Source organism: Suncus etruscus, chromosome 17 (assembly GCF_024139225.1).
Source record: "Suncus etruscus isolate mSunEtr1 chromosome 17, mSunEtr1.pri.cur, whole genome shotgun sequence".
Taxonomy (NCBI): domain Eukaryota; kingdom Metazoa; phylum Chordata; class Mammalia; order Eulipotyphla; family Soricidae; genus Suncus; species Suncus etruscus.
Genome location: NC_064864.1, coordinates 74617264 through 74644683, shown reverse-complemented (window position 1 = coordinate 74644683; position 27420 = coordinate 74617264). Strand labels below are relative to the sequence as shown.

Below are 27420 nucleotides of genomic sequence, written 5' to 3'. Positions count from 1 at the left end.
TTGTTTTTACAGAAACATCTTTATTCACGGAACCAGACAGGAAGGAGACAGCTTGACCACGGGCAGGAAACTGCTGCTTTCAAGTCTCACGTGTACCATGAAAAATGTTTTTTTTCTGCTGCAAGATTAGCACTTATGTCTGTGAAGTGCTGAGGGAAAAAAGAGACCAGGCAGGAGGCACACAGCCTCAGCAGAAGCAGGAAGCAGAGTGGGGCAGTCACCTCCTGGGCCATGTCCATGCCAGCAGGGACACACCACACCGCCGGGTGAACAGTGTCTAGAGTGACGGTCAGGCAGACCCGCTGCCCACAGGAGCAGAGACCAACCCCAGGACTGCAGCACCGACTGCTGCTCTTTGGTTCAGACATTTGGAAAGCGTTACATGAGCTGTTAGTTTTAAATAGAAAAATGCTATATAAAAATACTACTTTGTTAAAATATACGGCCTAGCTTGACACCCAAGAAAATTCTGCTGTTTGCTTCCAGAAGCAGAGGTCTCACCTACACAGGTTTTTGCTCCCAGAAGCAGAGGCCACACCTGCCATCCCCACAGTCAGACAGGTTAAGAAGGCACAGAACATAAATACAAGTTTGGGACATTCACTTAGCGAGTGGCAGCAGGGCTCTTCCTCCTTCCCCTCTGGGCAGGGGGAACACAGAGTGTCCACATCGGTGCCCACAGGGTTCAGCTCATCCTGTTCCTGGCGAGGCCCGGTCAGTGCTCAGCACCGGAGTTGCCAAACCATGAGGCTGGAGCCCAGTTCCTCAGGCCGCTGCTGCCTGGCTCTCCTGCTCAGCCTGCGGTGCCCCTGGCCCCCGCACGCCACCAGCATCACTGTGCTGTTCCTCACCCTGCGCCCCCGCCGGACCCCACCGGGCACCCCAGGGGGCTGCACCAGGAGGTCCCCGAGGGCTCCGTCTTCCAGCCGCAGGTCCAGGGAGCCAGAGCCCTGGGAGAGGGTCAGGGACCCCGAGGATGAGGAGAAATCATTCCTGAGTGGTGTGGAGCCCCCAGGCCAGACGGCTGCATCAGCACTGCTGGGACCCAGGGGTGCACCTGGGCCCTCAGGGGGCATCTCCTGCTGCTCATCACCCCGGGAGTTGGGGGGCAGGTAGTCCCGGCGATGCTGGCTGTCCTTCACAGTGGCACTAACCGCGATCAGGAACTTGACAGGCCCGCTGTGCGCATGGTAGGAGACCATGCCTCGGCCTGTGGGCACCAGGGCCATGGTCAGACTGTCCACCAGCTCCCATACCCTTTGGGGCCATCCCTGGACCTGCCTCCCTCCTGTGCAGGACCCATGGGCTAGACAGTGGGTGGTTCCGGGCCAGACACCCAAACTGAGTGCCTAGAAGGCATCCCTTCTAGGGGCCGGGTAGTGACTATGGGAGGGCAGTCCAGTGGATGGCCCCAGAGAGCAGGGTGCTGAGAGCAGCTCCGAGACTCAGCTGGGCCTCGTGACAGCACAGCAGGGAGGGCAGTTGCCTGGCACAAACCCGGGTTAGATCTATCCCCAGTACCCCTTCAGGTTCCCTAAGCCCTGACAAGAATAAGCCCTGAGCACAGAGCCAGGAGTAATCCCTGAGTACAGTCAGAGTGAGCCCTGAGCTCAGAGCTCTGAGCATCTCCTGGTGAAAAGCAAACTCAACTACCCAGTGTTTCCCTGTCCCCCAAGATCCAAGCGATTGGCGCATCTGCTCACCAGTCACTTTGGGGATCCCCTGAAGGCGAGGGACGGGCAGGGCCACCACAAAGCCCAGGCTGGTGCCTACCATGAGCAAACCGTGGCAGACGAGCAGGCAGGTCACACACAGGTGCTGCTGCCCTGCAGAGAACACAGGGAGAGTGGGGAGGCACTGCAGACACGGATACCAAGAAGAGCCCAGTCCTGGGGACTCGGCAGAGGCAAGAGAATAAAGGGAGAGGAGGGGCACCATGTCAGGGCACAGACCCGCCTGCCCTACCCGGGAGCATGTGGTGGATGGGCGTGGCCACGTTGATGTCCTGAAGGTGCTGCAGTGTCTCCGTGTGGAAGAGGCGAAGGGTGCAGCCCGACGTGAAGGCCACCCAGATGCCCACACCAGCAACAGCCATGTGGGACACCACCATGCCCTCCTCCTGGTGGGCCTCCAGCTGGCTCTGGAACCAAGAGATGGCGCTGGAATCTGGCACCCAGCACAGGCCGAAGGCAGCACCCAGGAGCGAGAGGCAAGCCCAGAGCCCCCTCTAAAGCTTTGCTTTAGCCCAGACCGACCCGGGCCACCCGTCTGGGCCTTTGCTCCAGCCACCATGGGCAGCAGGCAGGGATAGATGCACAGATGGGCAGTGGTCTTTAAGCCGACAGCCTGAGGAGCCTTCAATGCCAGGGGAGGTGGTGGGATGCAGGCATCCTGACCCAGCCCAGACAGCTCCCACCCAGGTCTGTGATCCTTGTCCTCCAGATGCTCCCGTGAGGACAACGGGGGGTGGGGGCAGGGACAAGGGTCACCTGCCCAGTACTGCCCCTGCAGAGCTGGTGGGGCTGGACAAAGTGCTCTGCAGACCCCATCCTATGCCTGCATTTGCTGTCACGAGGGATTCCACAAGGCCTTGTCCTCCTCCTCTTGCTCTGGTCTGGACTGTGGACCCCTGAGCCTACCAGCCCACACTGCCAAGAAGGATGTCTGGGCATCAGAGACTCAAGTCCATCCTGTGTCCACCCACACCCATTCTAAAGCTGACCTTGGGCATTAGGATCTCCCTGTGGCATGGCCCTTGTGAGGGTCCTTTGGGGAGGAAGTGCTGGCCCAGCTGGCTGCAAGGAACCCTTGTCGTTGCGGCAGTAGCCAGGGGACAGTGTCCCATGCCAGGAGCTGAGTCTGAAGTTGAGCAAGCTGACAACACTCATGTCTATGATGAGGGCCCAGGGCCGAGAGCTGTATCACATGCTCCTTCGCACTTGCTTCCCATCAGATGCGGTTTCAAAGGGCCGCATGTGTCCGTGCTGACCCCTACCCCATCCTGCTCCTGCTCCCAGACAGTCTCATTTCTGGTCATAGCAGCCACGAACCCCAGTGCCTGGAGAAGCACCCAGACATGGAGGCAAGAGTGGAGCCTTCCCACTCACTGGCTCAGAGATGACATCATCCTCTGAGGCACAGTCTGCGAGGAGCTTACCTCAAGAGTGCCCATGTCCAGGCTGATGAGCGCCACCTGTCCTCCACACGCGACCCACAGGGTGTTGTCTGTCAGCAGCAGGGCCCTGGCGGGCAGCACGCCCAGTTCCACCACTGTCTGGGGCTTTGGGTCCCAGGTTCCATCTTAGAAGGAAACATGTCTCGTTACTCCACAGAGGGATGGCTCCATAGGAACAGGCCATGGCTATGGATGCAGGAGCAAACACATACGCAGCCACGCACACTTGGGCATGCACACACGGGCACAGGAGCACACACACAGTCACATTTGGCACATACTATGCACATTATGTTTATACAAACACAGGAGTACATATATTTAGTCATGGGCACACATACACAGCCATGTACAACCGGGCATGCAGGCATGTTCACAAATATGGACACTCACATGGACATAGGAGTATACATTACACAGTCATGGATGGACACACACACACAATTAAGCACACTCGGGTATGTGCACACACGGTCCCTTATGTGCCACAAGGTCCTGTACATACACATTCATGCCGCCATGAGTCACACACAGACACACACACAGGTCAGTCATACACACCGGTGCTCTCAAGCCCTCAAAGGCTACACATTGACACAGACTGGAGCCAAGAGGGACTCAGGCTGCACAGGGGGAGGAGAAAGGACACCCAGAGGCCAGTCCAGGCCTCAGGATTCGCTGTGTCCCACAGCCACATAGGGCCTGGTCGGGCCAGGCAATCTAGCGGATGAGGGGCCTTGTGCCAGGACCCCGAACTGAAGACCCTGCAGAGCTGTGTTTGCAGCAATTCCCAGCTCTGCTGACCTCACCTGGACATGGGGACATGTGGAGGGAGGGGCGGGGGTCTCACCTTCAGCTCTGGCATAGATGACGACTGTCCCGTTGACCAGCCCTGCGTAGAGACACCCTGGGGAGCAGGCCAGGGCCAGCACGGAGGACTTATTGGGGGTGAAGAAGAGCTGCAGCCGCACCTTCTTAGCACCCTGCCTGCTCTTGTAGGTGTGAATGCTGCCGAGGAAGAGAGGCTGGTCAGCCCACACCAGGGGCAGGACGGAAGAAGAAAGGTCGGACCCACATCTCCTACAACCAGCCTCCCAGGTCCTCCCTGTCCCTCTTGGGACTGGCGCCCTCTGGTGAGCCAGCTCTCTACCTTCCTTCTTCTGTCCCCAGGCAGATGGTGGGCACAGTGGCTGGGCAGGCAGCTGTGGCCTCGGACTCGGGCACATACACCATGCTCAGGATGCGCGACTCCACGTTGAAGCACTCAACGACCTTGGGGGTGGAGCTTTGGAAGGAGATGATGGCGACCTGCCCCATCTGGCCCGTGCAGCTACCGACCTGCACAGAAGAGACCAAGCAGTGGGGACATTACTGACCCTTCCTCCCTGCCCCAGGGACCTGCAGGTGAGTCCCGTTGGCTCATCAGTGCCAGACCCCTCCCCTAAACTCCAACCAGTTTGCAGGCAGCAGTCGTGATGGCAACCCCGTCCACACCCATGGGCCCACAGATACCATGTGCCCAGTGCAGAGCACCCCCCAGGGACCAAGAGCTCTGGACATCTCTGAGCTGGTCTGACATGGACTGAGGGAAAGCTTGACTTCTGAGAAAGCAGTTTAAGACCACAGTGGTCTGAGTGGGAAGACAGGATTGCTTTCAAGGGTCACTGTACCTCTGCCCTACAGTTTTTGTTTCTTTTCTGTTTACTGGGGATCACAACCTTCAGCACTCAGTTGTTACTCCTGGCCCTGCACTCAGAAATCACTCCTGCCGGCTCAGGGAACATCTGGGATGCTGGGGGTGGAACCTGAGTCGACCACATGCAAGGCAAACTCCCTCCCTGCTGTGCTATCGCTCTGGCCCCTGCACTTCACTAAAAGACATTGGAAGGTCTTTAGTTTTTTTGGCTTATGGCTTTTTGCTTTGGGGCTACACCCAGCAGTGCTCAGAGGTTACTCCTGACTCTTCACTCAGGGACCACTCCTGGCAGTGTTCAGGGGACCGTATGGGATGCGGAAAATTGAACCAAATCGGCCACATGCAAGGCAAACAAACGCCTTTCCCGCTTCTTTACTCTGGCCCCAAGGTCTTAAAGTTTTAAAGGTCTTTAAAGTTTTAAAGATCTTGTGTTTATTTATTTATTTATTTATTTATGTATTTATTTTTGGTTTTTGGGTCACACCCGGTGGTGACGCTGGGGTTACTCCTGGCTCTGTGCTCAGAAATTGCTCGCAGCAGGCACGGGGGACTATATGGGATGAAGGGATTCAAACCACTGTTTGTCCTGGATCGGCTACTTACAAGGCAAATGCCCTACCGCTGTGCTCTCTCTCTGGCCCCAAAATGTTTTACAGCTATTTAAAGATCATTGAAATCTTAGGAAACTCAAAGTGCATGTCCCACTTGTTCCTATAATTAATCGAGGTGATGTGTGTGTGTGTGTGTGTGTGTGTGTGTGTGTGTGTGTGTGTGTGTGTGTGTGTGTGTGTGTGTGTTGGGGGGAATGGTGTATTTAGAAGTAGGGCTGTGGAGAGATAGCACAGCGGCGTTCGCCTTGCAAGCAGCCGATCCAGGACCTAAGGTGGTCGGTTCGAATCCCAGTGTCCCATATGGTCCCCCGTGCCTGCCAGGAGCTATTTCTGAGCAGACAGCCAGGAGTAACCTCTGAACACTGCCGGGTGTGGCCCCCAAAACCAAAAAACAACAACAACAACAACAACAAAAAGAAGTAGGGCTGAGCAATAACACAGTGAGAAGGGCCCAACCCACAGCCCACGCACCCACAGGAAGCCGAGTCCGGTGTGTGGCAGGTCTGGCTGGTTCTCGCCTGGTGGCAGTGGTTCGGGATTGTAGGCCGCACATTCAATCTGTAGGACAAACATCACAGAGCTGACAAGGGCCCTCACGGTTCCCAGATCAGATTCATACACAGAAATGGGGGACCCCGGAGACAGGGAACACAGAGAAGGGGTCGAGCACAAGCTTTGAGGTCTCGGGAGTTTCGGATGTCTGTGGGGGGTTCTGGGCTGTGCAGGGCTCGGGGCCCGGATTTGGGGAGCTCCGGGACATGCAGGAAAGTGACAACAGTGACGTGGTTTACGTGGGTCATCACATGTGTGGGCCCAGAGGTCCCAGATCAGTAGCGGGCACCCTTGAGGCGGCATGGCACCTTGAATTCTTGCTGCTTGGCCACTGTCACTGGCACGTGGCCCACAAGCAACGGGTGCCTCTCCTTCCTCATCTGGTTTCCATCATCCTCCACGCAGAACCAGCCCAGCGAGTTGTCCTCTTCTGCAGGGGGGACAGGTGAGCAGTATCGATGTGTTGGGGTTGAGCAGGGCACGAGCTTGAGCTGGGAGGGTCCCCAGGTGCCAGGCAGGAGCCACAGCCACAGCCAAAGACAGGGACAGCTCAGACAGGTCTGCGCTGCCTCCCAGCCATAGACAAGGCTCCACACCCAAGACACGACCCTGGGGATCCTCAGCAGCAGCGGGGCTAATGACATGGAGCGGTGTGGAGGACTTGGAGCAATGGGTGGGAGGCAGAAGGGGGCAGGGCTGGGACCTCTTGACCCTCCTGGACCGGCCTTGGAAGGGGCAGCTGAGAAGGCCCATGGGCTCCCCATGTCCGAAAGCGAGTCCTCCTGCCCCTGACCCACTGGACCCTGATTAGACCGAGCATCCTGCCCCTGCAGCCCCTGCCCAGCTCACCCAGGCCCAGCTTGGCCGTCCGCAGGCTGTGCAGCCACGACTCCTTCGCTGCGGGGCTGAGCGTGTTGAACACAGCACTGAAGAAGGTGGGGCGGCCCGACCTGTGGTGACAGGGTGAGGGGGCTGGCCTCGCCTCCCCCCTCCCCTGTCCCTAGACCTCTCCCACAGCCTTACCCCTGCTCAGGACTCTCCCCTGCCCTCCCTCACAGCCCTCCCCCTACGCACTTGTCCGGCTTCCCCGGGAGCTGAAGCTGCAGGCGACAGCAGGCAGCTGCCCTGATGTCTGCCTCCTTCTGCAAGATCAGCCGCTGCAGTCCGGACGTCCAGTCCTGGGCCACTGATGCATTGAGGTTCTGGGACAGTGGGTAGTGAATGGTGAGCACAGCAGCTCGGAGATGCCACCAGACAGGGCGGGTGGAGGAGGTGTGAGGACAGGGAAGGAACAGGGGGGGACGGGCTGGTCCTCACCTGATAGTGCCCCCGCAGGGTCCCCACGAGCTGGCAGATCTGCCCCAGCACAGCCAAGTCATGCAGGAGGTTCTGGAGGTCCTGGTGCAGCTGATCAGGGCCCAGGGTCGCCCCCCCTGTAGGCAGGCTAGGGATGCGCCCAGGGGACTCCAGGAATGCCCCGCCTCAGACAGCCCAACTCTTAGGCACCCTGACTCTCAGACAAAGTAACGCAGATACCCCAACACCCAGACACAGTAACACACAGACACCCCTCCTGCATTTCCCCCTGCCCCCCCACTCAAATTGTTCCAGCATGTCCACAGCAGTAGGGTGTGTGCTTTTTTTTTCTGCAACACCCTCACGCCTGCCAGGCCAGTCCGTCTCCATGGAAACCTGCCCTGCTGCCCCATGCTGGCGAAGGTGTCCTGAGGACAGGCACGCCCTGCAGAACTATTGAACTGGACCCTGGCTAGGCTCCTGGCCAGCCAAGGGCTGTGAGTGATGGGGAGGGGCGAGGCTGAGGCCCACTGGCCCAGAAGGGAACCGGGGATGTTGGGGTAAACGTGGCACCAGGGCCAAGCTGGTTCCTGCCCACTTTTCTTTTCACCCAGGATCCGCCAGGGGCTGCCCTGTGATGTCGAGGCTGGGGAGGGGCCCACTGGGGTCTGCAGCCAGTTCCCAGCATGGACATCACAGCTGTGGGGCCACTGGGAGGGGCACAGCCCAGCCTTGTGTGCAGATGGCCGGCAGCTCTGTTCGCACTGACCCACACCCACACAGGACATAGAACTCAGGGGCTCCTCAGCGCGGCAGGCCTGGTCCAGACCTGGGAGCAGCCTGGCTGTGCCCCTGGTGGCACCCACTCTAGAGGAACACAGGAGGCAGGGCCACATGGCAGATGCACTGAGAGCTCACACGGGGCTCCACTGGCACTGACCGAGCCCAGGTGGAACCAATGCCTGCTCATGCCCACCTCATGCATGCCCTGTGCTCACCATGCCTGCCTCGTACCCACCCATAACCACCCCGTGCCCACACCATGCCCACCTGTGCCTGTCCATAGCCACCTCATGCCTACCTCATGCCCACCTGTGTCCATCTCATTTCCAATCAGTGTCCTCCCCATGTCCCACCCTCTTAACCAGCCTCTTGCCCGCCAGCACCAGCAGGTCTGGGGCAAAAAGCGCCACTTACCGGGCCTGGCAGCCAGCACCAGGCTCTCGCAGGCGTCCCCCGGGGGGCCCCGGCCACGCTCCCCAGCTCCTTCGCTGCTACCGCACTCAACAGGCTCCACCAGCCCCAGGGGTACGCTCCACTTGAGCAGGTACCTGTGTCCAGGGGATGTGGCTGTGCCACCGTCCTGCGAGCTGTGGGCGAGGCTAAATGAGCTCAGGGAACCTGCTCTCACACTCAGGGCCCAGCACCCACTCAGGATTCACCCTGGGGGCCCCTCATATGGGATCCCACAGATGGGGAGGGTCCCCAGAGTGGCAGCATCAGGACATAAGTTCAGACCTACCCACAGCAGCCCGATGAGGACAGGAAGGGTCCCATCAGGGCCATACAGTGCTTATGTATGCGTCACCCTATAGGCACGTCCAAGTTTACGCACATACCCAGCCTCACAGACACGTCTTACGGCACGTCCAACCTTACATACGTCTACCAGGGGTCTCAAACCCGCGGCCCGCGGGCCGTTTGCGGCCCTCCTTACAACATTTTGTGGACCTGCCCTAGAGGAATTTTTTTGTTTTGTTTTGTTTTGTTTTAGTTGTGTGGGTCACACCCCCAATGTTCAAGGCTTACTCCTGACTTTGCACTCAAGGGTCACCCCGACTTGGCCCCCAGGTGACTGAGTTTGAGACCCTGGCTAGCCTTACCGGGTGCTGACAGTGGCACACATGAGCACGTCATTGAGCATGAAGAGCCGCCGCTCCTTGGTCTTGAGCATCTGGCCCCGGTCGCCGTACACAGTCTCAATCATGTCGTCAGAGCGAACCAGGTAGCGGCTCCCAGTGCTGAGGAGCTGAGGGAACAAAATTGAGCTGAGGGAAACGGGGGTGGGTAGAGGCACAGAGGGAAGCACTGAAAGAAAGAAGCACTGAGGGGAGGGAGCACTGCGGGGGCACCTCCACAGAACTGCCCCTGGAACCAGCACCGTCCTCCCAGCTGTTTCCCTCTGCCTTGACCCCAGATGGAGCACCACGTGGGGATGGGGATGTCCGAGGAGCTGAGGCATTTTTCCCTCACAAACACATGTTCCCCTGTTCGGCACTGCCCCCGACAAACTGAGCGGTCCTCTCCAAGCCCAGTAGTGAACGATGCCACCCTCAGGGAGGGAAAACAAACAGAGGGCCGGAGGTGACTTTTGCTGGTCACCTCACAATGCTCACGTGTGACCCTCTGCAGAAGGGCACCTGCAACCTGCTGGTGGGCCCAGTTGCCCAAGACCCTCAGTGGCAAACATAGTCAAAAAGATGACTCCCAGGGCTGGAGAGATAGCATGGAGGTAAGGTGTTTGCCTTTCATGCAGGAGGTCATCGGTTGGAATCCCGGTGTCCCATATGGTCCCCGTGCCTGCCAGGAGCAATTTCTGAGCATGGAGCCAGGAATAACCCCTGAGCACTGCCGGGTGTGACCCAAAACACACACAAAAAAAAATGACTCCCATTGGGAGACACACTACTCTGGGCCCAGGTAGCCAACTGAAAGCAGAAACCATCAGGGGCAGAACAAGGGATAAATAAGCCCAGGATCTTGTAGTGAAAGTGCTGCCCTTGCTGGCTCTGAAGGAGGAGGAGGCAGAGGTGGTGGTGGTGGTGGTGGAGGTGGAGGTGGAGGAGGAGGAGGAGGAGGAGGAGGAGGAGGAGGAGGAGGAGGAGGAGGAGGAGGAGGAGGAGGAGGAGGCAAGGGATGAGGCATGAGAGACAGGCCACGAGAGGCAAGTGGTAGACAGAGGGGAGCCGGAGGAGGAGACAGGATTGGGCGCTGTCCCGGGTAAGAGGTGTCCGTTTCCGTGCCAGCCCAGCCAGCAGGGACACACCCGCAGCACCTTAGGTGACTCCTGGAAAAGAGCAGAAGCATATAGAGCACCTTGGGGTGCTCGTGACTCTGAGACGGTAGCCGCCACTGCCACAGTGTTGTGCCTGCCTTGTCCAGGACCTGCCGCAATGCCCACCTTGTTCAGGTAGCGCTCATTGGCAGCCTTGGCGATGCGCTTCATCTCGCAGCGCTGGTCCGCGTCCCGTTTCCGCTCGTTGAGCTTCTCGGCCAGAGTCTCCAGCTCGGTCAGCGCCATCTGAAGTGGCAGCCTGTCAGGGTGGCCCGGGCTGGTGTGCCTCAGCATGTCCTGCGGCATGGACAAAACAGTCACTGCGCCTGGCTCTGGCCTCAGACAGGCCTGTGCCCAGGGCGCCTCCACAGCCTCCCCCATGGAAAAGGGTGTCAACAAGTAGTGTTGACTGACCTCCCCATGATCACCCACCTGTGGACAGGCCACAGTCCTGAGATCTGGAGCAGGCACAGGAGAGTGGGGGACCCTTAGCCTAGCACCCGAGCCCGGCAGAAGGGTCCAAGCTGGCATGGACACAGGGAAGTGTGGGACCTGGTCTACCTGCAGCAGCAGGATGAACTGGGGGAACCTCTGGATAGGCTTGGTCATCAGGCTGTACAGGGTGGTCCGGTCAGGGCTGGTCTCTTGGCTCTGCTGTGGGCACAGTCCACACTCAGTGGACACAGTCCACCCACACAGCAACCTGGTCCCAGGCCCCCCAAAGGTCCTCCCAGAAATTCACACCTCTACAGCTCTGGGAAGCGCTTCCTGGCCCGTCCAGTGTCTCCATCGTCCCAGACTCATTACACATCACCCCCACCTGCCAGCATGTGGCTCAGCTGGAACATTCCACACCCTCCAGGTCTCACATACACACCCGGGGTGGCAAGTGCGCATCTGAGAAGGAAGATTACACCTTCCACAGGAGCAACCGGTCAAATCAGACCCCAGACTGCACAGCCACAGACCACAAACCACACAACTGTTGGATTAACTGGGCTCGACCCTATTCAGTATATGCTCATTACTCATTGATTGGAAGCACCTTTGGATGAAACACGCTTAGATTGGTGTTTTTGACCACCAGTTCTCCAGCCAGGGCATGGTCTGCACTTCCCTTGTAAGATGCTGGGTCTCAGAAAAAAGCTTTTGTGGCTTTGGTTTCCTACCACTGAACTATCAGCTAGCTTCATAGGAATGGAAGGCTTGCATGTGGAGTTCCTGAACTGGTTTTATCCCTTTAACTGTGTGGATTATTTCCTGCATTGGCATTTGCTTTTAGACCTGCATCTCTCCGATGTCCCGGACTTGGGGCACGAGGCTTCTGCTTTGCACAATCACAGACCACAGACCACGGGCAAACTGTCCATGTGCAGTTTACACAACCACACAAACTGCAGACTTCCTAACCATCCACAGCCACAAGAAACTACAGTCTATAAGCAACCACAGACCACAGGCAAACCACTGAAAAGAGAACGCAGTTCACAGTCACACAAACTCAACCACAGACCACACAACTGCTGCACTCAACCATGATCAAACTGTCCACAACTACAAAAGGACTGTGCACAGAACGCACATCATCACCACAAACCACAACCACAGAGGACTACACACAGCCAGCACACAAACATCCATACACCGAAACCAAAGACCACATGCAACCATCAAGACCACGCACCAGCAAGACATACACAGTCACAGACAGACCCCTGGAAGCACTCGTACCCACACACACACCCTGAGAAAAGCCCTCCACAGGATCTTCGGGCAGCTATGCAGCCCCCACCAGATCAGGGCCTGCTGCCCAGGTTGGGGCTGGTGTGGTGTATGTGGCTGTGGGGGACAGGCAGCGGGTGACTGGGGCTCCGCTGAGAGTCAGATAAGGGAGACTTGCTCCTCACCCTGTTCACCCTGTATTGGGCCCCCACTCCTTCCCCTCCACTCTGACCCTCTCCCCTGCCCTTCTGCATCCCACCCATCTCCCCTGCTCCCCTGTCCCTGCACCTTCAGGAACTGCAGGAAAGCAGGTTTGGTGGCACAGGTCTTCTTGAGGACGGCCACCGCTGAGCTGAAGTTGTTCACGTACTCACTGTAGGCGTCCAGGACCATGGATTTAGAGAACTGCAGATGCACCAGCGGGCCTGTGAGAGGTAGGGCCGGCCCTGGAGGTCCCACGTGGGCCTGACCTCTAACCTGACCATGGGATCTTGAGAGTCCCAGGTGGGTGACCTCTGACCTGAGTGTGGAGTCCTAGGAGTTGGGGACTCACCTGACCCCAGACCCACCCCCGGTCCTGTGGCCTCCCTGTGAATCCCGCATGGATGGACGAACAGAGGAGGCTGCTCTGCAGCTGGCCTGAGCTGTGCAAGCCCCGCGTACAACCAAGGCAGGCTCGGCCCACCACAGTCCCGTCAGACCGCCCGACCCTTGTGGTGATCAGGCACCTCCTGCCAGCTCAGACTCCTCCGCCCCTTGGACCCCGAACACCCCCAGGTTCTCTTCCCACATTACCGAGGCCACGAAAACATCACCGATCATCTCCACGGAGTCCCACTCAGCCACACGGCTGGCCAGCGCGATCTGGAAGAGCGAGTGGCACTGCAGCACCTCCTTGACCCTGTAGAAGACGACCTTGAGCTTCCGCTCGCTCAGGACCCGAGGCTCCATCTGAAGCAGCGGCTTCTCATAGCTCTATGGGCGTGACACAGGAACCCACGCGTGAGCAGACACGCACACGTGCGAGCACACGGCACATGCTTGAACACGGGTGTGACCCAACACACCATGCACGAGCCCACCTCGCATGCTTAAAATATGTGAACTTACACGGCATGTTGGCACACACAAGAGCACATGAGCCATGACACATGCTTGAACACACATGAGCTCATTTCTCTTCATCACAAGCCCAGGGCATAGGATTGAACATGTGAGCTCAGAAAGCACACCACATCATGTGAACATGCTTGAGTACATGTGGCTTCACATAACATGCCAGCACACAGGAGCCCCGGCACATGGTTAAACATACACGTGTGCTCACACAGAACACTGGAACATATAATGCACATGACACAATGGTACGTTAGAACATATGGGTCAGCCCACCACATGCCTGTCAGTGCAAGAACATGTGAGCCAGCCGCGCATGCTGACATACATTTACACACAATGCATGCGAGCACTGACAACCCCACATCACATTTGCACACACGCAGGTGACTCCGTGGCACATATGTGATCCCTGCAGCATGCATGTATGCACGCACATGCACACAAGGAAGCACATGCAGAGAGCACAGGCCAGGTAAGCCAAACGTACTCAGTGCCCAGCGCTCAGATACCTCCAAGATCCTCTGCAGGGCTTCCACATAGTTCTTCTCACTGTCCACAATGGCCCCCAGGATGTACCTCCGAACCACCTGTGAGTGGGAAAGCAGAACTGGCTGCTGCAAGAAACGCCCGTGGCCGGGAGATCAGCAGTGTGTGGATTGGTTCTGTCCTAATTCCAGGTGGACCGGAAAACTCCAAAGGCCTTTCCAGTGAGTCAACGTCTTGCTCAAAACCAACCGGGGGGCATCCCTGAACACAGAGCAGCTGACATCTCAGCACCCTCTGGGACTCTCAGCACCACAGGCACAGGGAGGCCCATCAGCCAGCAGTGAATGAACTAGCAGCACGTGAAAAGCCAGACACAAAGCTGGCGTGGAAGCTGATCTGTCGGAGTCACTGAAATATAACAGCTCCCACAGCGCAGGCTGCTGGGGCTGCAGGAAGACACCTGTTGCTGGCCTGAGGGAGAGAAGAGCGGGGAAGACGCTTGCCTTGCACACAGCCGGCCCAGGTTCAATCCCTGGCATCTGCTATGGTTCCCCAAGCACTGCCAGTAGTGATTCCCAAGCACAGAGTCAGGAGGAACCCCTGAGTACCACCGGGTGTGGTTCCAAAACCAAGAAAAAAAGGAAGACACCTGTTGGAACCATGGCCCAAAACATGGGGCGAGTGAGGGCTTTGGCAACAATGCATGATGCCAGCCAGCATTGAGTCCTCGCGGCCACAAGATAGGGACCCCTGCAAGCCCAAGCAATCTGGGAGCTGCTCTTTCAAAGAATGGACAATAGAGCACATGATGTCCACGGCCCCTGCCCCCCACGTCAGCCACCACCTGAAGGCCCCACACTGCCACCTAGTGGGCTGGAGGGCAGGTCTCAGGAGGGAGCCAGTAAGACCCTCCAAGACCCCGAGGCCAAATCTGCAGGACGTAGTACTGGTACCTTCGCAGACCCCTGAGCAGGACTCAGGATCTGTGCACGAGTCTACAAGCTCTGAGGTAATGCTGGGTGTGTCAAGCTAAAGTAGTGCTTCTCAAATAGTGGGGTGCACTCCCGGGGGGCCCCCCCCGAGGAGCTCCATAAAGGGGGGTGCGTTTGACCTCGGCAAATACTGCCATAACAAGCTAAACCCCATGTTTATGTCTCTGTATGTCCTGGAGCTGAGAGTTGCTGTGTCCTGCTTCAAACCCCACTTCGAAAAGCTATGCATTGCAAAACGTGCTCATTGTAGCCATTAATCCAGACATCACCTCTGATTAAAAAATCAGCTCAAGGGTGGGAGAGATAGCATGAAGGTAAGGTTTGCCTTGCACGCAGAAGGTCAGTGGTTCGAATCTCAGCATCCCATATGGTCCCCCGAGCCTACCAGGAGCGATTTCTGAGCATAGAGCCATGAGTTACCCCTGAGTGCTGCCGGGTGTAACCCAAAAACCAAAAAACAAAAAAAAAAAAAAAAAAAAAAAACCAAAAAGAAATCAGCTCAAATTATTTTATATAGTTGTATTTTGCAGGTTAAAGTTTTTTTTTTTTTAATAAAGATACGATTTATAGGGGCCAGAGAGATAGCACAGCAGCGTTTGCCCTACAAGCAGCCAATCTAGGACCTAAGGTGGTTGGTTCGAATCCCGGTGTCCCATATGGTCCCCCGTGCCTGGCAGGAGCTATTTCTGAGCAGACAGCCAGGAGTAACCCCTGAGCACCGCCGGGTGTGGACCAAAAATCAAAAGAAAAAAAAAAGACACTATAGTCGTGTGGGGGGCATGAAAAATGTTTTCTTCTTCCTAGAGGGGCATGACAAAATAATTGAGAAGCACTGAGCTAAAGGAAGGAGGAAGTGATTTCAAGATACAGAAAGGGTGCTGGAGGACCAGAGCAACAGCACAGCAAGAGGGTGATTGCCTTCCATGTGGCCAGCCTGGGTTCCATCCCTTGCATCCCATAGGGTTCCCAAGCACCATCAGGTATGTCCAAACATAAAACAAAGAGGGCCAGGGCACAGTTCGGCCCCCAGCCATGTGACCCCCCAGAGGAGGGGCTCAAGGAGACACCCCGCCCATAATTTCACTGTGTCCATCCTGTACATCTTCTTCTACTCTGCCCACACACCCTCTCCACCTGTCCTGCACACCATCTCCCACCCAGCTGAAGACATGGTAGCCGAAGGCTGGATTGGGGACGCCATCCAGTGGGTCCACTGCGGGTGCAGACAGGCCCCAGATGCAGGCCTGCAGGGCTCAGTCCCTTCCCGGAGGGCAGCGCACCTGCTGCTGGGACAGGCCCTCGGGCATGGGTGTGAGCACAGCCTCAGGGTGCTGACAGTCCACATCGATGAAGGGGCTCAACTCTTCATCTGGGTCGTCTCTGGGCTCTGCAGCGAGAGGAGAAAGCGTGGGCCAGGGCCTCCCACGAGGGGATAGTGCCTGCCCGGCCTCCGGGCTGTCACTGCCCACTGTGGGGACAGGCACTGTCCAGCCTCTGGGACTGGCCCCACAGACCTGCCTGAGCTGAGCTACCATGTGTTGTCCCTAACATCTTGCTGCTGGGATCCACAAGGGCCCCAGAGCAGCTGGTAGAACATGGACTCGCCAGAGTGGGGATAGGAGACTCTCGTGGCTTCAGTCCACCCCTCCACCTCCCAGGGACAGTCAGGAGATCCAACAGCGCCTCACTGAACCCGCTTTCCAGGGAGATCCCAACTCCCACAAAACCTTCAGAGGAAAAAGTCAGTGGTGATGGGGCCAGAGATGGGGGAGGGGTGTTGGGGTGACAGGATATTGGGGCAATATTGGGGCTTGCACAGGGGTGCAGAGGTGCAGCTACCGGACCCCTGTGGCACCCTGCTGGGACTGGCAGGGCATTGGGTCCTAACTGCGAAGGCCCCTCCCCAGGGACAGGTGCCCCACCCACTCCCCCGTACTCCTCACTCCTCGTCTCCCCCACTCCCCCTCCTCCCCCACTTCCCCATGCAACTCCTGCCTGTGCTCCCCCACTCCCGTGCCAACTCCCTGTGCTCTCCCTATGCTCCCCACTCCCCGTGCTCCCCACACTGCCCATGCTCCCCCACTCCCCGTGCTCCCCGATGCTCCCAACCGCACAGACCTTGGGGCATTAGGGAGTGGCTGCGGATGAAGGAGCGGCCCTTGCGTACGGCGGCCTTGGTCCTCTCCAGCCCATCCTTGGTGCCCTCCTTGGCCGCCTTCACCAGCTTCTGCATCTGTGAGGGGGTCTGTGAGCTGGTCCCCTCACCGGCCCTGGCCCCTCACTTCACAGGACGCTACCAAGTGCTCTGAGTCAGATGCCGTCGAGGGCCACCTCCCGGCAGATGGTGCACCGTAACTCAGGGTCAGCCCCTCCTCACGCCGCTCACCCAGCAGAGCCAGGCGCTGGAACAACCTCCAAGCCACAGCCTGAGCTGGAGTGGCCCCAGGTCTCCTTGCAGGGGCCCCACTGACCCCACCACAGCCCCGAACCCGGCTCAGTCCCTTAGGGTCTGGGCGCTGCTCCCTGTGCGGCCCCCACCTGACTCACACCCGTCTCTGTACCGCAGCGCCCACGGCCACTTGCTCAGGGCCCCACAGATGGATGGAGCTGGGCCGCCCAGCCTTTCCCTGGCCTCCCTCCCTTTGCCTCTCAGCCTCTCCCGTCTCCCAGCCAGCTGTTGGTGGCCACACAGAGTCCGTGGGAGTACTTGGCAAGGCTCCTTTGAAGCGCTCAAGGCTACCTAAAGCGCCTGTGTCCCAGAGAGGTGGGCCCAGGGCACAGGAAGGACGAGGACAATTGGGCATGGAGGCCCAGAGCCCCCTTGCTGATACCATCCCAGGATGTCTTCAGGAGGAGACAGTCCCCCCCCCAGAGCCCACGGGCCTGCCCATCTTTGGGGGATCAGAGGCCGACGCAGGGACCCGCTGGGGGCCAGGCCACCACCCCACCGTGCCACCGCACCGAGCAGCCCGCACAGAGCACGGTACATGGCCCGTGGTATAGAGGCCCCGGGCGGCGGAGCCAGGCTACCTTCAACTCATGCTTGTGTCTTAGCTGCTGCATCTCTACGGCCGCCACCGTGCTCGCCACCAACTCTCTCACCCTCCTCTCATAGTGTTCCTTGAGGCGGGCCAGGTCACGGGAGAGCTGTGGCAGAGACCGGCCGCTGAGCAGGTGCGCGGGCCACAGACACATGCACACTGTGGACCACAAGCAGACATGCCACGGCCACATGGCACATGCAGACTGCCAACGGCTACATGCAGACACACCACAGTGACACGCGGACACATGACAGTCACATGTAGATACGCCACAGGTCCCGCAGACACACACAGCCCACGAGTCACATACACACGCAGACAAGTGCCTGTGGGCCAAGAACAAACACAGAACGTACCGTAGACCACAGACAAGCACCACAGCACAACCCACGCATAGACAAGGGCCACCCCAGCCAAAGCACACTCCTGAGGGTTCTGTGTACCCCTGAGCATCCCCTAGGGCCCTGTGCACCCAGGAACACCCATGTGTACCTCTGGGGGCCTAGCCCGCTGGCCACAGATGGTTGGGGACCACTCAGCATGCACGGTCACCTCCCCAGGAACTCAAGTGACTCATCGGAAGCTCATGCTCAGGCTGACTCCCACCTCGGGAAGTCTGAACCGTCTACACTGCATTTACTGGCCCTTCCCAAAGACCCACCACCGTCTACACTTGGGGACAAAGGGGGACAGCTACACTCAGCAGGAAACCGGGATTGTGTGTGCTGGGGCAGCTGACGCCCTTAGTGGGGAGCCGGGCACAGCCACCCGTGAAGGAACAACCAGGGCGCAGGTCCCACCTCAGTCTGGCCGCCTCCCCGCACCTTGTCCCTGGAGCTTCACACACACGCATGCAGATCACACGTCATCCACATCTGCCATCATCCACAGTATACATGCGTGCACAGATCATACAGGTGCATGCCTGTCACCCACATGCATCTTGACGACACACCACATACCATGCACACTATTCATAAATACAATCATATGCATGTCTCATGAAAATGCACTGTGTGTTTTTGCTTGCATGCATGGGTAGACATGCTACCCATGTGCAAACACACGTGCCTACACATAGATGTGTATTTGACAACACTCGTACACATTCCTTGCGCATGCTGTCCATTCTATACATGAATGTGTGTGTCACACACGCGTACACACAGGATAAGCACACACCTAGCTAACTCTCACCTTTAGGTCCACACAAGCACATACACCTAAAACAAACACAATCATGTATGGGCATATACACACATGTGGGAGCACACATGAATATTGAGTGTATCTGTATGAGCTCACACAGGCGTTTATGGATTCGTGCATGTGTGTGGATGTGTGCGTGGATGTGAGCATGTCTGAGCACACACAGCTGTAGGGCACACACATGAACATGTGTGAACTTTTAGGAGTACACATATGCAGTTTAAAGAAAGCTGACTCAGAGCACTTAGGCCATTCTGCCTTTGACCTCTGCAGACATTCTGCATGTTTCGGTGACAGAGACTCCTTGATGTGGTAGCTCAGAGATGGGAGACGGTCTCAGGCACAGACACTCAACACTGCACAGCCAGGCGGGCCCTGTGAGTCACAGGTGTGTCACACAGCCCTGCAAGGCCAGCAGAATCGTTCCGGGTTTGGGGGGACAGATCAGAGCAGTGGCACTTGTACATAAAGTCAGAGAGCCAATGTCCACCTAAAGGAGACACTTGGGGCCGCCCTGTCAGGTCTTCTGAGCGCCGGCGAGAAAGGGATGGATGTTGACCACTCCGTGTACACAGTCCCCAAGAGTGAGAGCCCGCACACCCACTCTTGCCTTCACTACATGGGGCAGATGTAGACACCCGCAGACCAGCTCAGATGGTGCCTCAGACCCTGGCTCTCACCACGCCTACCTGTTTTCTGTGGCTGCTGCGCAGGAAGGACCGGGGCACCCCAGTCCTGCCCTCTGAGTCGCTCTGCTCCTCATAACTCTCGAACTCGCTTGAGCTCCAGCCGTATTCCAAAGAGCTGTTTCCACCGCCGTCTCCATTCTCCACATCGTCATAGACCATGTCCTCTGCAAGCACAGTGGCCACCACAGATGGAGTCAGAGATGTCCTGGCTGCAGTCCAGGAGGGTGTTCTGTCCCTCCCTCACTCCCTGAGTGGGTGCCAGAGAGATGGCTCAGGGGTTAGCACTTGTGATTGGCATGAAGCAGAGTCTGCATCCATCCCTTGAACTGCCTGGAAAGCACATCCTTTCAGCAGACCTCACATCGAACCCTGACCTGGCTGGATGAGGTCCTGGGATGCATGTGACAGAAATGGAGCTGTCTAAGGGCTCATTCCATACCTCCCGGGCACCCGCAAACCCGGCTCAAGGCCTCAACACCCAAAGCAAACCTGGTTCCGAGTCCGAGTTCTCTCTGGGAACGTCATCGTAAATAGCTTCCTCAGCATCTGGAGGAAGGGGTGGGTCACACAAAGACCCCCGGAGTGTTAGCTGAGATCCAGCTGGTACCCGAGGGGGTGTTGAGGCTCCTGCCACCTCAGGGGCCCTGTCCCCACTGCGCACATCTGTGACGCCGTGTTACTGCACTCAGCAGCAGGGAGCCTGACACAGTGCCAAGGCCACTGGCCCAGGACAGTCACCCTGGAGACTAGGGCCTACACAGGAGGGTCTCACCAGCCTCCTTCACTCTGGGGACCCAGGTTGGAGTCCACGCACCCTGGAGAGCAGCCAACAAAGCCTGAATGGGGCTCTGCTAAGATGCAGAACTCAGAACTCTTAGGTGATAAAGCAGGGAACAACTGTTACCACCAGGGTGCCCACCTAAACAACCTTGGGACAAAAGCTCCCGCTGTGAATACAGGGCCGGTCAGCAGGGGCCGCACATGAGCATGTCACAGGACTCAAGAGATTGCAGGGGTGAGGAGGGGGTCCTGAGGGAAGTGCAGAAGGAGGCTATAGCGAGCCTGGTAGGATCTGGCTGCAGCAGGGACAGACAGTCTCTGCTCAACCACACTTACTGTCTATCCATGCCGTGTTGGCTGGGTCGGACACCCACTGGGCCAGGACACTGTCCTCCTGGGGGCCACGGTCGTCACTGGAAGCAAAGGGAGTAGGTGTGAGCAGCAGGGTGGCCCTGCTACTCTATGCCCACTGTGCCCAACACACTGCACAGGTCAGGTCACACCTGCAGCCCATCCCAGCACAGATGAAGGCGGCTCTGTCACGTCTTAAGAAAGGAGCCACGGGGCTGGGTTTGGGGGGACAGGAAGGAACAGCGGGTTTTTCTGGGTGTCCATAGGACCTACTGCTCAGCAGCTCACACCGGGCAAGTATGGGGCTGAAGTGGCTTTAGCACATGCACCGCTGGGCTCCATCCACATTCGTGCACACTCACACACCTGTTTGCTGGATCCTCGGAGCTCAGAGACTCCAGCTGGCCATTGGCTGCCCCTTCCAGAGCTTCTGCAGGAAACAAATGAACAAAAATACCCAAAATTTTCAGGAAGAGGTTTAGGTCAACTGTGCTCCTTACCAGCTAGATGCAGGGACGGTTGAGCATGAAAATGAACGGGAGGTATTGAAGGCTTTTTAGGTTTGAGGTGAACATCCAGTGAGCATAGCATGGCAAGGTGAAGAAATTGCCCGAGTTGGCAACGGAGCTGTGAGTAACAAGACATGCCAGGACCCGGGTTCCAAGTCTGCATGTGCGTTCACAGCTGTGGCAGACTCGGGAGTCCGTCATCCGGGCACCTTGGGATTGTCCAGGGAGAGGAGGGCTCCTTATGTTTGACAAGGAACTATATGCAATTATGCACGTGGTGTAGAAACAATGCAGTCGCACACGCTTACACGCTCACACACGTATACACTCATACACACAACCTCTCACACACAAGCTTACACACGCGCACTCTCATATTCACTCACACACGCACTCTCACATAAGCTTACACACACTCACACACACGCTAGACCTCCAACAGTGACAGAGGCCCAAAGCACAAGACAGGGGGCCTGCCTTACCACGGGGATCAGAGGGTTCCCCAGACCCAGTCACTGTCCCAATCGCCCGTGTCTCACAGTCCCTGGGATCATTTGCTGGACATGCCGGGAGCCCCACCTTGGTCATCGCCCGAGACGGGGCACACGAGGACGGGGCTGGAGTAGGCAGGCACAAGCGCGGGCAGGCTGCATGGCACCGCGTAGCCACAGGGCACAGGCACCGAGTACCCACTGGGCACCGCAACGCTGCCCTCCTCAGGGCTAGCGGGCTCTGGGCTGGGGCCCAGCTCTCCTTGGAAGGGGGTGATGTCGATGACGGAGTAGGGGTTCACTTTCAGGGGGCCTGCAGCCTTGACTTCTGCCAGTGCCCCTACGTCCTGGACCGGCTCAGCTCCTGCGGAGAGGGGACAGATACGACCTCTGGCCTCTGGGGACCCACCCCACAACAGGGGTCCTTGCAGACCCCGGGCCTTGGAGGGCACCCACGTGTGCCACTTCACAGTCAAAAAGGAAGGCGGGACATGGGGCAGGCAGGATCCAGCAGTGTGGCCGCTGTCCTGCAGCCTGGGAGGGTCAGGGAAGGGCTTCTGAGGGGTCAGGGAGCAAGCAGGCCTGTACCAGCAAATGATGCATCGAAGTCTACAGAAGGGCCCCTGAGATCACAGGAGCAGCCCTGCCACAAACACACCCCTTGACCCTGCATCCCACAGTCCTCTTGGAGACCCTAGCACCCAGGACCCCCAGGGCAGAACTCACGGGAGCTGGCGGCAGAGTCCCCTCCTGCATCTCTGTGTGTGGGGCTGCCTGAGGCTCGTCTGTCAGCTTCTGGAACTTCATCCCCACTGTCCCCAGCTTCCTGCTCCTCCTTCTCCGGCTCGTTGTTGTTCGGGTCACTTTCTGCTCCGGCACCTGCAACTTGAGACAGTCGAGACCCCCGGTCAGTGGAGAGAAGTCAGCAGGGCCGGGGCCGTGGTGAGCAGTTCTCAGAGCTCCAGGATAGGGAGTCAAGTGCCACAGGTCATGGCGGAGCGAGGGGACAGAGGACCAGACTTGGGATCGCTCAGGCAAGGGTGAGCGTCCGGGGTCCTCGGGGGCCACTGTACGGCACTTCCACCTCCGCCAGGCAGGGCAGCAAAGCAGGCTCTTCGCCATGGCTCACCTGCAGGCTCAGTGGTCAGCTCCAGAGAATCCATGGTCCTGGGCCTGGATAGGACACAGCCCTGCAGGAGGAGATTTACCATCACCTTCCAGGCCCAGGGTCAGAAGTGCTAGCTGGACCCAGCAGAGCCCCTCACCAGCACTGCTCGGGGCAGCACCCTGCACTGGACTCAGGCCCTCCCTGCCTTGCCCCTGCACTGAACTCAGACCCTCTCCACCTCACTCCTGCACTGGATCCAGACCCTCCCCACCTCAACCCTGCTCTAGACTCACACCCTTTCCTTCCTCCCTGCTCTAGAGTCAGACTCTCCTTGCCTCACCCCTGCAGTGGCCTCAGACACTCCCTACTTCACCCCTACACTGGATTCAGACACTCCCCACTGGCCCAGGCACCGAACTCAGAAATTCTGCCTCACCTCTGCTTTAGACTCAGACACTCCCCACTCACACATGCACTAGACACAGAAATTTTGCCTCACCCCTCACGGGACTCAGGAATTCTGATTCACCCCTGCTCTGGACTCAGAAACTCCCTGCCCCACCCCTGCGCTGGAGTCAGACACTCTTGGTGCCTGCTCCTGCTCTGGCTTCAGACGCGGCCCCACCCCGCTTCTCCTGCTCTCCATGCTTCCCCTGCTCACTCGCAGCCGGCCGGGGATGGGGTAAAGCCACTATCCCCTCTCTGTTCATCACACACCAAGAGCCAGAGCAAGTGCAGTCCTGCACCAGGGCCCGACAGGCACGGGGTGGGGGAGGTAGGGGTGGGGATAGGTCGGGGACATGAGGAGGGAGGCACAGCTGCAGGAAGCGAAGACAATCGGGCTTCAGGCTCCAGAGGAAGCGGAGAGAGGAAGCCGCTCGCCTCTGGGGACTTGGGGTCCCCCAGCCTATGACCCCACTGCTGGCGGGGCTGGGATGCTCAGGACAGTAGTCCCAAAGTACCAGCATGGGCAGAGCCTGGCTGGGCCAGGTGGGGAGGGGATGGGTGCTGGGGCTGAGGACCAATGACAGCAGGGCAGGAGGAGACAAGGAGAGCCAGAGTGGGGCAGGGAGGAGCAGGAGGGCCACAATTATGCGACCGCCTGCCGCTGTGGCCCTGTGCTACCTCACCCTGTGCTGGCGTGGGCTTTGCGCACCAGCCCCTCCTGTGCCTGCTTCGGGAGCTTCTGGCTCTGTAATGCATCCATGACCATTGGCTTCCACTCATTCTACCCTGTGTGAGCAGCCAGGCCATGCCTGTGGGGAAGCCCAGGGTGTCCTTGAACCCTCCTGGCTGCGCTGGGACAGATGGGGGCAGGAGTGCCGCAGGGAGGGGTGTGAAGGGCCGAGGAGGAGGGCGTGCCCAGAAGTACCTAGTGAGTTCCACTCAGGCCAGCTCTGCCCATGCAGGGAGCCTTTGCTAGAGCTCTCCCTCACTCCACTCAGCCCACTCTGGCTTGCCTCCAAGGATGACATCGGTGACCCCTACCCACACACCACACCACACCACACCACACCACCCTGGACTAAGGCAGCAGAAGTCATGGAGCAAACAGCCATCCACAGCCATCCACAGTTCATGGGCCCGGGGGTAATACAGACCGACCTGGGTGTCACCAGCTCAGTGACACCGTAAGGCCTGCCAGAGAGGAAACCAGACTGCAAGGTCACAGGTCAACACACCGGCCCACACCATCAGCTGGGCACGGCGATGCAGCTGCCAGGGCCAGCAGGGCCTTGAAGGGCCTGTCTGTGGCCTGGTAGAGAAAGCAGAGCCTAGGTCTCAGGAGCCAAAAGGGTCCGGGGCAGCCTAGAGGGTGGAGGGAGGCTCACTCAGAGGCCCCGAATCTGCCTGCGCCTCGGGGCCGGGCCTTCAGCTGCCCTGCCTTGCCCTCACAGGCGTATTGTGGCTGTTCTTGTGGTAGGATACCTGTGGCCCTGCTCACTCACACTCAATCACACACACTCCCTGCCTGGCACACTCACACTCACTGCCTCATACACTCACATTCAGTCCCTCATATAGTCACTCCCTCCCTCACACACACTCACTCCCTTGCACAATCTCTCTTGTTCATACACTCCCTCCCTCCCACACTTACACCCACTCGGATTCTCTCCGGGAACTGGGCACTCTCAGCATCCACGGCTCCCTGACATCTCTTGGCCCCAAGTCTGGCCTCACCTGACACCTCTGTGCCCCCATTCCTGGGGCCCCGCCTCATTCAGAGTGAGGTAGGCTGAGCTCAGGCAGGCTGAGAGAGGCTGGGAGGGGCTTGCGTGGGCAGAGCCATCTATGTGCCCTGCCCTGGAACTGTGCATGGGCCCCACTGCCCAGCAAGTCAAACCAAGCATGGCCCAAACCAAGCAGGTTGCAGCTCTGGAGGGAGCCAGAGGTGCCACCGCAGCTGGCCTTGCTCAGACCTGTACCCAGGCACATGGGGCATCCTGCATGCAGAGCCCAAGGCTCAGCACACTTCTGCGGCGTGTCCCGGCACGTGCGTGCGAGCTGGGATGCCCCAGCCAAGGCTACAGTCAAGGGAGGGACAAGGCCACCCGCCCAACGCCCAACGCCCACCCGCCTGTCCACGGCCCGCCCTGCTGCTGGCCCCAGGCAGAATCCCCAGAGCACACTTGGGCGAGTCTCCTCTCAAGGCTCAAAGTGCAGAGTCAGCAGGGTCTTTGAGGCTCAGACAAGGCAGCCGGGAGCCAGCCCCTCCCTGCACTCTCTCCAGGTCAGTGTTACACATTGAACAGCCAGTGTTCCCTTCCCTCCCCTTCCCTTCCCTTCCCTTCCCTTCCCTTCCCTTCCCTTCTCTTCCCTTCCCTTCCCTTCCCTTCTTTCTCTTTCTCTCTCTCAGGGTCAATGTTACACATTGAACAGCCACGGTTCTCTGTGTCTCTCTGTCTTTGTGTCTCTGTCTCTGTCTCTGTCTCTCTCTCTCAGGTTCAATGTTACATACTGAACAGCCACAGCTCTGTCTCTCTGTCTCTCTCTCTCTGTCTCTGTCTCTCTCTCTGTCTCTCTCTCTGTCTCTCTCTCTCTCTCTCTCTCTCTCTCTCTCTCTCTCTCTCTCTCTCTCTCTCTCTCTCTCTCTCTCTCTCTCTCTCTCTCTCCCCACTCCCAGCGCTGCTCAGGGCTCTTTTCTGCTTTTGCATTACTTAATCACTCTACGGTACTCAGAAGACCATAGGCATATGGCGCCAAGGATCGAACTAGGGACAGCCAGGTGTGTGGCAAGCACCTTCCACACTACACTACTGCTTCAGCCCTTCTTTCTTCTTTTGAATTTTTGGCTTGGAGCCACGTCTTGGGGTGCTCAGGGACCATATGTGGTGCCAAGATAAAACCCAGGTCAGCTGCATGCAAGGTAAGAGCCCTACCCACTGTGCTATGTCTCCACCTGATATTTTAAAAGCACAAGGGAGTCGCAGTGGAGTAACCCCTGCAATACCATCTACACCCTCCCTGCATAGTCTACCCTCCATGCACCCACAGTGACACCCGTCTTGAACCCCTGCTAGGCCTAGTCCTGCACCCATCCTGTCCTTCCCAACAGAGTTCATCAAATATCACCTGACGTCTTGGTCACTGGCTCTGAGCAGAACAACCAGCAGGCAAGTGGGCCCTCACGTCTGTCTTTTCACGGCAAGCAGTGGGACTCATCTTGAACAATGGGTCCACACTGTGCCCATTATCCTGACAGTTGTCAATAGTTATTTCTCTAACTGAACTCACCACTCTTTTATTTATTTAAAGAAAGTGTATCACATAGTTGACATAACTGATCGTAATACATTTGTTTCAAGATAAGGGAAAGCAAAGTTATTGAAAAAAACAGAAAGAAAAACTAAAATATAAAATGTAAGAGTAGAAAAAAGAAAAAGTTCAGTAGCGAGTATATTTCTGAAAATGATTATATCTCCAATAAAGTCATTAATACAATAGAAGAAAGTTTAGTAAGGTCTTTATTTAAAAGATAAGAGATGGGGCCTGAGAGATAGCACAGTGGTGGAGTGTTTGCATGCAATCAATCCAGGACGGGCGGTGTTTCGAATCCCAGCATACCATATGGTCCCGTGAGCCTGCCAGGAGCAGTTTCTGAGCACAGAGCCAGGAGTAACCCCTGAGTGCCACCAGGTGTGACCCCCTCAAACCCAAAAAAAAAACAAAAACAAATTAAAAAACAGAGCTCAGTCCAGGGTGCTCTGCCCAACCCTTCACCCACCAACCTGCTCCTGTGTCTGACTTCCTGGAGCACACTCCTGAGTTAAGACACACACACACACACACACACACACACGTACAAACACGCACACATGGTCACACACCACAGCATGCAGCCCACAGAAGCAGTGAGTGTGGTAAGACTTGAGAGCCAGGTAAAGTGCTGCAGGTAAGGGACCATCCAGTGACCACCATGGATCTCACCTGGGCCCTGGAGACAGGAGAGAAGAGGTGGACAGAGGGCAGGCATGTGCTCTGGCTAATCATACATGACTGCACCTTGCCAGGGTGTGAAGGCGCTGGCACAA

The 27420-nt window shown here is 57.7% G+C and overlaps 1 protein-coding gene across 6 annotated transcripts; it reads right to left on the bottom strand.

The window, feature by feature from the left end:
- On the bottom strand, positions 1–27420 carry ARHGEF10 (Rho guanine nucleotide exchange factor 10). Of its 6 annotated transcripts, XM_049790327.1 has the most exons (29): positions 24989–25042; positions 22907–22967; positions 22504–22656; positions 21866–22141; positions 21144–21207; positions 20763–20839; positions 20136–20192; positions 19647–19810; positions 17735–17851; positions 16823–16937; positions 15985–16091; positions 13736–13813; positions 12903–13082; positions 12396–12512; positions 10947–11039; positions 10512–10682; positions 9214–9359; positions 8528–8700; positions 7352–7467; positions 7109–7236; positions 6884–6984; positions 6343–6464; positions 5954–6040; positions 4326–4513; positions 4026–4183; positions 3158–3300; positions 1966–2140; positions 1704–1826; positions 1–1210 (listed from the first exon to the last, which is right to left on the bottom strand). In XM_049790327.1, the coding sequence occupies exons 1-29, from the start codon at positions 25025–25027 to the stop codon at positions 723–725; spliced, it is 4017 nt and encodes a 1338-aa protein (XP_049646284.1). In that variant the 5' UTR covers positions 25028–25042; the 3' UTR covers positions 1–722. The 6 variants fall into 6 exon arrangements, with proteins under 6 accessions (XP_049646284.1, XP_049646281.1, XP_049646279.1 ...); XM_049790324.1 differs by lacking the exons at positions 17735–17851; positions 24989–25042 and adding an exon at positions 27317–27420; XM_049790322.1 differs by lacking the exon at positions 17735–17851.